Below are 13159 nucleotides of genomic sequence, written 5' to 3' on the forward strand. Positions count from 1 at the left end.
ATAAGTGCGGGGTCCTGCACTTAGGACGGAAGAACCCAATGCACAGCTACAGACTAGGGACCGAATGGCTAGGCAGCAGTTCTGCGGAAAAGGACCTAGGGGTGACAGTGGACGAGAAGCTGGATATGAGTCAGCAGTGTGCCCTTGTTGCCAAGAAGGCCAATGGCATTTTGGGATGTATAAGTAGGGGCATAGCGAGCAGATCGAGGGACGTGATCGTTCCCCTCTATTCGACATTGGTGAGGCCTCATCTGGAGTACTGTGTCCAGTTTTGGGCCCCACACTTCAAGAAGGATGTGGATAAATTGGAGAGAGTCCAGCGAAGGGCAACAAAAATGATTAGGGGACTGGAACACATGAGTTATGAGGAGAGGGCTGAGGGAGCTGGGATTGTTTAGCCTGCAGAAGAGAAGAATGAGGGGGGATTTGATAGCTGCTTTCAACTACCTGAAAGGGGGTTCCAAAGAGGATGGCTCTAGACTGTTCTCAATGGTAGCAGATGACAGAACGAGGAGTAATGGTCTCAAGTTGCAGTGGGGGAGGTTTAGATTGGATATTAGGAAAAACTTTTTCACTAAGAGGGTGGTGAAACACTGGAATGAGTTACCTAGGGAGGTGGTAGAATCTCCTTCCTTAGAGGTTTTTAAGGTCAGGCTTGACAAAGCCCTGGCTGGGATGATTTAACTGGGAATTGGTCCTGCTTTGAGCAGGGGGTTGGACTAGATGACCTTCTGGGGTCCCTTCCAACCCTGATATTCTATGATTGGCCAGCAACCACAGCCAATGGGAGTTGCAGGGGCAGTGCCTGCTGCCTGGCCACGCCTCTGCATAGGAGCCAGAGGCAGGAGCTGCTTGAAATAAGCATCGCCTGGAGCCTGCACCCCTTACCCCTTCCCGTGCCTCAACCCCCTGCCCCAGCCCTGATCCCACTCCCGCCCTCTGAACCCCTCAGTCCCAGCCTTGAGCACCCTCCTGCACCCCGAACCCCTCATCCCCAGCTCCACCCCAGAGCTCGTACCCCAAGCTGCAGCCCTCCCCCTCCCACACAATCCAACTCCTTTCCCCAGGCCAGAGCCCCCTCCCACATCCTGAACTTCTCATTTCTGGCCCCACCCCAGAGCTCGCAACCCCAGCCAGAGCCCTCACCCCCTCCCGCATCCCAACCCCCAATTTCATGAGCATTCATGGCCCACCATACAATTTCCATACCCAAATGTGGCTCTTGGGCCAAAAGGTTTGCCCACCCTGGTCTAACTACTAACATGGGCTGACATTAAACTATGCTCCTGTGACAGTGTGTGATGAGTCAGGAGCTGACTCAGCATCCTGTCACTCAAATCCCCTCCAATATAGGTTAATTGGGACCTAATTGGAAGGTCAATCAACACAGCAGAGCTACTATTCAGGGACTAATTAGAAGGGGAAGAAATCCCAGCAGCTGAGAGCACATAAACTGAGAGGAAGGAAGCCCTGAGAAGAGGGAGAGCTGGCGGAAAGCAGAGCTGGCTGTTCGAGCCCCATTCTATTCCCCAGAAAAAAGTGGGGGAGTTTGCTTTGCTTAGCTTGTAAATATATGTAAATAGCACTACAGGTGGCAGCCTACTGGAACAACAAAATACAACATGGTGGTGGTGGTGAAGGAGACCTGCAGTATTGTGGCCTGTACTTAATCTTGAAGGACCCTCAGGAGACACCCCATGACAGCTAGTTGGAATTTATATAAACTATACTGCAGGCTGCAGCTGCATTCCTTCATGATGGTTAAAGGGAAATCTTCAAGACTACACACATTACTGCCTCAAAATTGCTGAATATGACTATTGGCAGCTGGATACTAAATTATGTAAAAATGAACGTGAACCTGTGTGAAAAATATCAAATAAAAATCCTCTTATAGTTGCAGCCTATTCATCTTAGAGTTCTGGGGATATCCCAAACAATCCCAACCTGTCTTTTGTAACTTAGGTTATAAAAGAAACTCAGTGGGATAAGTGTTATTATACAACCTAATTTGTCTATTACTGTTTTCCTGAGTGCATTCTGTTGGCAGTTTATTAAAATAAGGAATCACTTATGGCCCTTCTGGTGGTTTTGGCCTAGTATTCACCATTCTTGATCCAAATATGTAGTATTTCAGATTTTTCTAAATTACATTTAAAATCACACATCAGCCCATATGAAAAAAGGATCAAATCCTTTAATTTGTATACAGAGAAACAGGTTTTAATTTTGTGTCATCAACAAAGTTAATTGTTCTCTGTCAGGCATGTGCATGCATGCTCTTAATGCAGTGTAAATAAATACCAGCAAAGGTCTGAGCACTGATCACTCTGGGGGACCATACAGCTAATGGTCTTTCAAGCACAGCTCATCCTACATTTAAACTATTTTTGTTTCCTTTTAAGCTATTATCATATCTTAATGTACAGTCTATAATCTGTAGCTGAGATAATCATGTAGAATACTGTCAAAGACTCAACTAAATTTAAAATAGCAATATGCTATTAGAGGACATGAAAGAAAAGTATGAAAATCCATGAGGAACTTTACTAAAATGTCAAAAAACGCATAGAATGGGAAGAGAAATATTTTTATTGGATGAATTTCATTCATGTATTCATCAATACTTATGGTGACAATTTCTGATTTAGTCCACATTGTTAACACATCTGTACATTTTTAAGGTCATTGGGACCTTTTTAAAAAAAGCAAAATGTTTGTTTTTTAAAAACTAATATGAATAGCTTGTTTTGGATTCTTTTTCTGTCTTCCTAGTGGTGCTCAGATATCAAGGTGAAAGGCATTGTAGAAATTCCCAGAGAAATGGACTACCACTGCTTATAACCCAACAAGCACAAAAATTGTCAATCCAAAAACATTTCTGAGGATTCACAAGTGGAGTCAAAGATGGAGTGACGTGGCAGCCCAAGGGAGAGCTTGTTTGCCCTGGGGATTCTCAATGGCTGCCCACTGTAAACTAGATGGAGCATCTACTCAATTATCTCTGCTTTGGACTCATTTCTCTGTTGTTGGGTTTTTTTGGTGGGGAGGAATGTTGTTTGTGCCAGTTTATTGGCCAACAGAGATGAAACAAAACCTTTTGGAAGAGAAACCTTTGAGTACAAATGTTATGTCCCTATATTGGATTTGAGATCTCACTTCTATTATATTAATTTTAAAATATTGTGTTTGCTTATAAATTGGAAATTAGTAAATTTACTATTCATTTGTGGCACCATGGTTTGTAGCATGTCATTAACTCATTTTGATCTGAACCAAATTAATGTCATTGAAAACTATTCTCAAGGATGTCCCTCTAGAAAACACGGCAGAGGTAAAAGCACAGATTCATGGGAGGCCTGCAAGAGTTTCTTAATCACTTGTCATACCTAAACTGAGTATAAGAGTACAGTATATTGTTAACATTTAAATAATAACTACACTGTATCACCTACCATGTCATTCTAGAAGGCAAAACTAAGCAGATTTCACAAAGAAAATTCAGGGACTAATTCTAACTGGTACTGAGCATCGGCAGTTCTCATCAATCTGCATGGGATTTCTGTTTTCCAACCATCACCACTGGCTTGAACAAGTGTTTTATACTGTACTCTACACCTCTCAGGGTCAGGCTGTTAACAAACTGATTTGTTTGCTGGATATTATGGACAAAATTAGTGTTTATATTTTTAAAGGAGCAGGAGAATCTAGTGCACTGAAAAGGATACAGCTGATAAACGTATGAGATGGAAAAGGCACCATAATATCTTACAGCATTCATTTCACAAAAATATTCTTTAGTTACAAAACCTTCTTCAGGTTTCTTACCCATGAGAATTCTTAACAGCCAATAGTTATATTTTACTGTTACTTTTGGCAGCTCCACACACTTCAAAACAAAACAAAAACAAAAACATTCATGGTCTGCAATTTCAAAAATGGAGATAAGCAAGAAACTAAATAACTGATTTGTAATTATTTGTGCAGAAACCCTTCCCAAATACTTTTTCTTGGCCATGGTAATATTTCCTGGCATGCCAAATACTAGGGAATGCCATTCATTCCTGGAACTCTGGAAATGTAACCTCTATGAAGTTGCTAGATAGCATGAGATCATTCCCCAAAGTATTACTTTTGGAAGTGGGTAGGTAAGAAGGAGCTAACTCAAGATGGTGGCAATCACCATTTTTAAACCAGGTAAGTAATCAAAATATTCAACCTGTGTAAATAATCTAAATGGGCAGTGAAAATGCCTTTATCTGAGTCATAGATTTCATGATTCTCCATGCCCAGTTTATCTATAGCTCTTTAAAGAGTTCTAATACTTCATTTTTAAAGGAATAGAATCTTAGTGAATGGATATATAAATATATGTCTTACCTCCTCCCACTGGTGTATGTATCGAATTAATCTTGAAAGTCGTAATAAACGTAACAAGCTGAGGATTTTTGTAAATCTCACAATGCGAAGTGCTCTAGCCGTCTTGTAAACCTCTGAATCCATCCCTTTTTCTACAATGAGAAAAATATAATCCACTGGTATTGATGAGATGAAGTCAACCACAAACCAGCTTTTTAAGTAATTCATTTTGATGACCTTGGGGTCCAATATTATTTCAGAGCTATCTTCATTGACCGTCCCAGTTCTAAAATTCATGATCAAGTCCAACAGAAAAACAGTGTCTGATGCCACATTGAAAATAATCCATGGTGTTGTTGTTTGTTCTGTAAAGAATGTGATTCCAACTGGTATGATGACAAGATTTCCAACCATCATTATAAGCATTATTAAGTCCCAGTAAAACCTACAGGAAATAAAAACAACAAATAGAATTATTGATGTAATTATAAAATAAAAAACATCAATTTAATGTTGAGTATCTATGCTGTAAGCCCTTTGAGACCAGGTTCTTGTCTTTGCATCTGTCTGTAAAGAACCTGGCACACTGTAGGCAATGTACAAATCAGTGGCAGCTTTGCCTAAGAGAGGACTACACAATGAGACCCATATAGAATATTATCTTCTCTGTGTATTTTATTTATTCTATTAAGACTATGAGAGTTCTTTCATAGAATCATAGAATCATAGAATATCAGGGTTGGAAGGGACCCCAGAAGGTCATCTAGTCCAACCCCCTGCTCAAAGCAGGACCAATTCCCAGTTAAATCATCCCAGCCAGGGCTTTGTCAAGCCTGACCTTAAAAACCTCTAAGGAAGGAGATTCTACCACCTCCCTAGGTAACGCATTCCAGTGTTTCACCACCCTCCTAGTGAAAAAGTTTTTCCTAATATCCAATCTAAACCTCCCCCACTGCAACTTGAGACCATTACTCCTCGTTCTGTCATCTGCTACCATTGAGAACAGTCTAGAGCCATCCTCTTTGGAACCCCCTTTCAGGTAGTTGAAAGCAGCTATCAAATCCCCCCTCATTCTTCTCTTCTGCAGGCTAAACAATCCCAGCTCCCTCAGCCTCTCCTCATAACTCATGTGTTCCAGTCCCCTAATCATTTTTGTTGCCCTTTGCTGGACTCTCTCCAATTTATCCACATCCTTCTTGAAGTGTGGGGCCCAAAACTGGACACAGTACTCCAGATGAGGCCTCACCAATGTCAAATAGAGGGGAACAATCACGTCCCTCGATCTGCTCGCTATGCCCCTACTTATACATCCCAAAATGCCATTGGCCTTCTTGGCAACAAGGGCACACTGCTGACTCATATCCAGCTTCTCGTCCACTGTCACCCCTAGGTCCTTTTCCGCAGAACTGCTGCCTAGCCATTCGGTCCCTAGTCTGTAGCTGTGCATTGGGTTCTTCCGTCCTAAGTGCAGGACCCTGCACTTATCCTTATTGAACCTCATCAGATTCCTTTTGGCCCAATCTTCCAATTGGTCTAGGTCCTTCTGTATCCTATCCCTCCCCTCCAGCGTATCTACCACTCCTCCCAGTTTAGTATCATCCGCAAATTTGCTGAGAGTGCAATCCACACCATCCTCCAGATCATTTATGAAGATATTGAATAAAACCGGCCCCAGGACCGACCCTTGGGGCACTCCACTTGATACCGGCTGCCAACTAGACATGGAGCCATTGATCACTACCTGTTGAGCCCGACAATCTAGCCACCTTTCTACCCACCTTATAGTGCATTCATCCAGCCCATACTTCCTTAACTTGCTGACAAGAATACTATGGGAGACCGTGTCAAAAGCTTTGCTAAAGTCAAGAAACAATACATCCACTGCTTTCCCTTCATCCACAGAACCAGTAATCTCATCATAAAAGGCGATTAGATTAGTCAGGCATGACCTTCCCTTGGTGAATCCATGCTGGCTGTTCCTGATCACTTTCCTCTCATGCAAGTGCTTCAGGATTGATTCTTTGAGGACCTGCTCCATGATTTTTCCAGGGACTGAGGTGAGGCTGACTGGCCTGTAGTTCCCAGGATCTTCCTTCTTCCCTTTTTTAAAGATTGGCACTACATTAGCCTTTTTCCAGTCATCCAGGACTTCCCCGGTTCGCCACGAGTTTTCAAAGATAAAGTTTTCTTTTTAGCCATTTGAAATATGCACAATCACTGCAAAGACTAATCATTATATAAACATTACACAATCTGCCTACTGGTGATTGGCATCTGGGATAAATGCAGGATTGTGACAAGACATTAGTTTATTCCCTCCATGGCATATCTGAAAGGTGAATATGTGATTCAGTAGATGTCCCCAGACTTCCTGTCAAAACCTATCAGAATGTTTACATAAAAAGTACTGATGCCTGATATCAATCATGAATGCTTTAGCAAGCTAATGAAGTTTTTTCTTGCCTTACATCCAAATGAAAACCCAAAATCTAGCAGATAACACACTAAGTATGTCCATGCCATAACTGCACTGGAATAAAACAGTAAACCCAGAAGCAAAAATAAAACCCAAACAACAACATCCAAATCCTCACCCATTTTTTCAACCTGAACAAAACTATCTTTTGTAAGGTACTAAAATGTTTGGATAGTAGAGCTGGGAAAAATACTTTTGGAAAATAATGTATTCACTCTAAAATACAGCATTGGTCAACCAGAAACCATGAATGAATTTATGTGGAGTTCACCTAATACTTTTGGCCAGACTGAAAAGTTTTGGAAATGTCAAAATGGAACATTTTGTTTTGATCCAACTTGAAAATTTTCCTTTCAATTTTGGGCATTTTGATGAAAAAGCGAAGTAAGGTGATAATCACAAAATGGCCTGGGGACAGGGAAGAGAAGAAGGAAGCCTCCCTTCTAACCTTTATCCTGGCGGTTAGGGAACACAGGACACTGGGATATTCTAATATGGGTTGTTCTCAATCTCTCCTGTTGAAGCTGTCACATTTTGCCAACTCTGTCTGCATATCTATTCAAAGGACACCGTCATAGAACTTAACCATGTCAGCCACACCATGAGGGGCTGGTTCACCTGCACATCTACCAATGTGATATATGCCATCATGTGCCAGCAATGCCCCTCTGCCATGTACATTGGCCAAACCGGACAGTCTCTACGCAAAAGAATAAATGGACACAAATCTGATATCAGGAATTATAATATTCAAAAACCAGTAGGAGAACACTTCAATCTCCCTGGACACTCAATAACAGATTTAAAAGTGGCAATTCTTCAACAAAAAACTTCAAAAATAGACTCCAAAGAGAAACTGCCGAATTGGAATTAATTTGCAGACTGGACACCATCAAACTAGGCCTGAATAAAGACTGGGAGTGGATGGGTCATTACAAAAACTAATTTCCCCATACTAATTTCCCCCTACTGTTACTCACACCTTCTTGTCAACTGTTTGAAATGGGCCACCCCTATTACCACTACAAAAGTGATTTTTCCTCCCTTGGTATTCTACTGTTGAATTGTCTCGTTATCCCTGATTGTAGTGTATCAGTCTCAAATCTCTAACGTTTACTGCAGAAATGGGGAGTCAGGCTGGTAACCTGCCATACAGAACATGCACCCATTGGGATGAGGATGGAAGGGCTTCAGGCTAGGACTTTAAGTAGAGGGCTGCATGACTTCCCAATGGACACAACTCAAGGGAAGGTAGGCTTTGTAACAAAGGGGACAGAAATTGGAAAGGAATAGTACCACTTCTTAAGGAACATAAGAACAGCCATACTGGGTCAGATCAATGGTCCATCTAACCCAGTATCCCGGCTATGACAGTGGCCAGTGCAAGACGGTCCAGAGGGAATGTACATAAGAGGGCAATTTTGAGTAATCCATCCCCTGTCATCCAGTACCAACTTGTGGCAGTTGGATGGTAGGGACAACTGGAGCATGGGGATGTGGGACCTATCCTCCAAGAACTTATCTAATTCTTTCTTTTAACCTAGTTATACTTTTGGCCTTCACAACATACATTGGAAAAAAGTTAAACAGGTTGACCATGTGTTATGTGAAGAAGTACTGCCTTTTGTTTGTTTTAAATTTGCTGCCTATTAATTTAATACATTATACAGAGGCAGAAGACAAATGATGTAACTTCTTACACAACGGACTAAAAACAACTAGCAAATGCACTATACAGCAACCAGAAAGATTCCATATACTAAAAATCTTTGCTCCAACAGAAGTCAAAAGAGATTAGTCTTTATTATCAAAATATCTTTAAAATGAAATGCAAAAGTTCACACAGAACAGACTCTTGCAAGTAATTCCCTATCTATTTCATGCACTCTTATTTCTTTCTGGTGCATTTGAAACCTTGCTGCAAACAAAGAGTGAAAGCAAAACTTACAAAATTTTCCCATTTTTTCCAGACAAATTTTGTGGCTCCAATCTGATTAACACCTCGATAACACTGCTGGTAGGGTGCACACTCATTGGAGTAAATGCGTAACAGTCCATTATCAAGACTAGTACAAAGGATCTTGAGTTTATACAACAATAGGGTTGTTGGACATGCTAAAACTGCCGCATAGATGAGAAAGCTGTTCTACTTCCACATACAATAGTGCTATAGCCCATAATTACCATCCCTGCAATCACTTCTACAAAATTATCTCCCAAAGTGATTTAACTGCTTTGAGAGCATTTATGAACATCGCCAAGAAATCCTGAAAACTGTTGGAAGAGAACTAGAATAATCACATAGCACAAGCACATTTGCCCATGGTTCACTTCTAAATAAGCCATTGCTTGACTTCTAATTGACTTGGAAGTTTAAGAGCCACAGGAAGTAGTTATATAACTAAGACTAACCGAGCCAAACACCAACCAGACAAAACCCAGAATGCTGAATGGAGAAATTTCATCCCAGAACAATCCAATGTATAAATGGATTAATTATACATTGTGATTATGCAGACCACTATGCTCTTCCTTGCACTGAATGTCAGCAAAAAGTTATATTAAAATCAGAGTTTATAGAACAAAATAAGATCAAAAAGCTAGACTATAGGATTGTATCAAAGTTCTGAATATTTTTTATTCCACAAACAACAGACTGGATTTCTACATAGAATGTCTCCGCAGACATGCACGGGCTGAAATTGTAGAAAAGCAGCATCACTTGCCCCATAACCTCAGCCGTGCAGAACACAATGCCATCCACGGCTTCAGAAACAACTCTGACATCATAATCAAAAAGGCTGACAAAGGAGGTGCTGTCGTCATCATGAATAGGTTGGAATATGAACAAGAGGCTGCTAGGCAGCTCTCCAGCACCACTTTCTACAAGCCATTACCCTCTGATCCCACTGAGGGTTACCAAAAGAAACTACACTATTTGCTCAAGAAACTCCCTGAAAAAGGACAAGAACAAATCCGCACAGACACACCCCTGGAACCCCGACCTGGGGTATTCTATCATGCTACCCAAGATCCATAAACCTGGAAATCCTGGACGCCCCATCATCTCAGGCATTGGCACCCTGACAGCAGGATCGTCTGGCTATGTAGACTCCATCCTCAGGTCCTACGCTACCAGCACTCCCAGTTATCTTTGAGACACCACTGACTTCCTGAGGAAACTACACTCCATCAGTGATCTTCCTGAAAACACCATCCTAGCCACTATGGATGTAGAAGCCCTCTGCACCAACATTCCACACAAAGATGGACTACAAGCCATCAGGAACAGTATCCCCGATAATGTCACGGTAAACCTGGTGGCTGAACTTTGTGACTTTGTCCTCACCCATAACTATTTCACATTTGGGGACAATGTATACCTTCAAATCAGCGGCACTGCTATGGGTACCCGCATGGACCCACAGTATGCCAACATTTTTATGGCTGACTTAGAACAACGCTTCCTCAGCTCTCGTCCCCTAATGCCCCTACTCTACTTGCGCTATATTGATGACATCTTTATCATCTGGACCCATGGAAAAGAAGCCCTGAGGAATTCCACCATGATTTCAACAATTTCAATCCCACCATCAACCTCAGCCTGGAGCAGTCCACACAAGAGCTCCACTTCCTGGACACTACAGTGCTAATAAGCGATGGTCACATAAACACCACCCTATACCGGAAACCTACTGACCGCTATTCCTACCTACATGCCTCCATCTTTCACCCAGATCACACCACACAATCCATTGTCTACAGCCAAGCTCTAAGATACAACCGCATTTGCTCCAACCCCTCAGACAGAGACAAACACCTACAAGATCTCTATCAGGCATTCTTACAACTACGATACCCACCTGCTGAAGTGAAGAAACAGATTGACAGAGCCAGAAGAGTACCAGAAGTCACCTACTACAGGACAGGCCCAACAAAGAAAATAACAGAACTCCACTAGCCATCACCTTCAGCCCCCAACTAAAGCCTCTCCAAAGCATCATCAAGGATCTACAACCTATCCTGAAAGACGACCCATCACTCTCACAGATCTTGGGAGACAGGCCAGTCCTTGCTTACAGACAGCCCCCCAACCTGAAGCGAATGCTCACCAGCAACCACACACCACACAACAAAACCACTAACCCAGGAACCTTTCCTTGCAACAAAGCCCGTTGCCAACTGTGTCCACATATCTATTCAGGGGACACCATCATAGGGCCTAATCACATCAGCCAAACTATCAGAGGCTCGTTCACCTGCACATCTACCAATGTGATAATGCCATCATGTGCCAGCAATGCCCCTCTGCCATGTACATTGGTCAAACTGGCCAGTCTCTGTGTAAAAGAATGGACACAAATCAGATGTCAAGAATTTTAACATGCAAATACCAGTCGGAGAACACGTCAATCTCTCTGGTCACTCGATTACAGACCTAAAAGTTGCAATTCTTCAACAAAAACACTTCAAAAACAGACTCCAATGAGAGGCTGCTGAATTGGAATTAATTTGCAAACTGGATACAATTAACTTAGGCTTGAATAGAGACTGGGAGTGGATGGTCATTACACAAAGTAAAACTATTTCCCCATGTTTATTTCCCCCCACCACCCCCCACTGTTCCTCAGATGTTCTTGTCAACTGCTGGAAATGGCCCACCTTGATTATCACTACAAAAGGTTTATTTTATTTTCTCCCCCCACTCTCCTGCTGGTAATAGCTCATCTTAAGTGATCACTCTCCTTACAGTGTGTATAATAACACCCATTGTTTCATGTTCTCTGTGTATATAAATCTCCCCACTGTATTTTCCACTGAATGCATCCGATGAAGTGAGCTGTAGCTCACGAAAGCTTATGCTCAAATAAATTGGTTAGTCTCTGAGGTGCCACAAGTACTCCTTTTCTTTTTGCGAATACAGACTAACACGGCTGCTACTCTGAAACAAAATATAATGTTATCTGATTAGTTAGTCATCAATTTTCTTAATATCTCATTTTGAAAGAATTCATTTTTCCTTTAGAAAATTCTCTAGTTATCCTTCTATTTGTACTGTATTGTGTATCTTCCTCTCAGGACAGATGGGCTGGATGGACCTGCCCCCTGCATCTAGGGTCATAGATTCTAAGGCCAAAAGGGACCATTGTGATCATCAGTGTGACCTCCTGTATAGCACAGGCCATGGAGCTTCCCCAAAATAATTCCTAGAGCAGATCTTTTAGAAAAGCATCCAATCTTGATTTTAAAATGGTCAGTGATAAAGAATCCACTGTGACCCTTGGTAAATTGTTCCAATGGTTAATTCATCATCATCATCATGTCCCTCTTATGCCTCTGGCGCTTAGGGTAGTGACGAAGCTCCTCCACTGCTGTCTGTTTCTGGCAAGTCTTTCAATGGTTCCCCAGCTGTGCCCCAGGCTTTTCAGCTCGGCTTCCACAGCTCTTAGCCATGTTGTTTTCGGGCAGCCTCGTTTTCACTTGCCTTCAGGTGTCCATCTTATTGCTACTCTGGTGATGGAATCAGTTTCCATCCAAAGCACATGACCGATCAATCTCCAACGCTTCCTGGCAATGATGGTGCTCAGATCCTCTTGGCTGCACTGTGTCAATAGATATTGGTTTGAGATTGTTCTTGGCCAAAAAATATGGAGGATTTTTCTGAAGCAGGTTGTATGGAATGAAGACAGTTTGGACATGTTATACTTTCTTATGGGTAATTACCCTCAGTCAAAAATGTACACCTTATTTACAAGCTGAATTTGTCTAGCTTCAACTTCCACTTGCTGGATCATGTCATACCGTTCTCTGCCAGATGGACTTCTTCAGTTATAAAATTTGTTTTCCCTGGCTAGGTACTTATAGACTGCAGACAACTGACTGGGAGTCAGGGAGGGAAATGAGTGGGGAGGGGCTGAGATTGGCCCAGCAGCTGGGGGAGGAGGAGAAACAGACCAGCTGAACAAGGAGACTGGGAGTAGAAACCATTGTAGGGAGAAGGGAAACAGATGTTTCAAAAAGTCAGGGTGCAAGGGAAGAACTGGGACTGACTGGACAGCGAGACAAGCAGCCAAACATATAACAGATGTTAGTTTCATTGCCTAAAGCACTACTGGATGTTGACCAGACACTATGGTGATGAGCATGGTATAAAACCACATAGGGAATAAAATAAACTGTGGAGGTGGAAGGAATAAGGGTGGCGTAGACAAACTGGACAAGATGCACGGGGAAGGGAAAGGGGAGACAATGGTGGGTGGGAGAAGGGGAGAGAAAAAGAAAAACATTAGATTGCAGGGCTAGGAGGACTAGGACTAGCTGAGC

At 42.2% G+C, this 13159-nt stretch overlaps 1 protein-coding gene across 1 annotated transcript in view; it reads right to left on the reverse strand.

Moving 5' to 3' along the window:
- HCN1 (hyperpolarization activated cyclic nucleotide gated potassium channel 1) overlaps positions 1-13159 on the reverse strand; it is a 321687-nt gene that overhangs the window by 292469 nt on the left and 16059 nt on the right. The window contains exon 2 of the mRNA XM_084627782.1: positions 4381-4804. Coding sequence (XP_084483908.1) covers positions 4381-4804 — 424 coding nt within the window. The remainder of the gene's footprint in view (positions 1-4380; positions 4805-13159) is intronic.

This window comes from Lepidochelys olivacea (assembly GCF_965140295.1).
Source record: "Lepidochelys olivacea isolate rLepOli2 genome assembly, chromosome: 5".
Taxonomy (NCBI): Eukaryota; Metazoa; Chordata; order Testudines; family Cheloniidae; genus Lepidochelys; species Lepidochelys olivacea.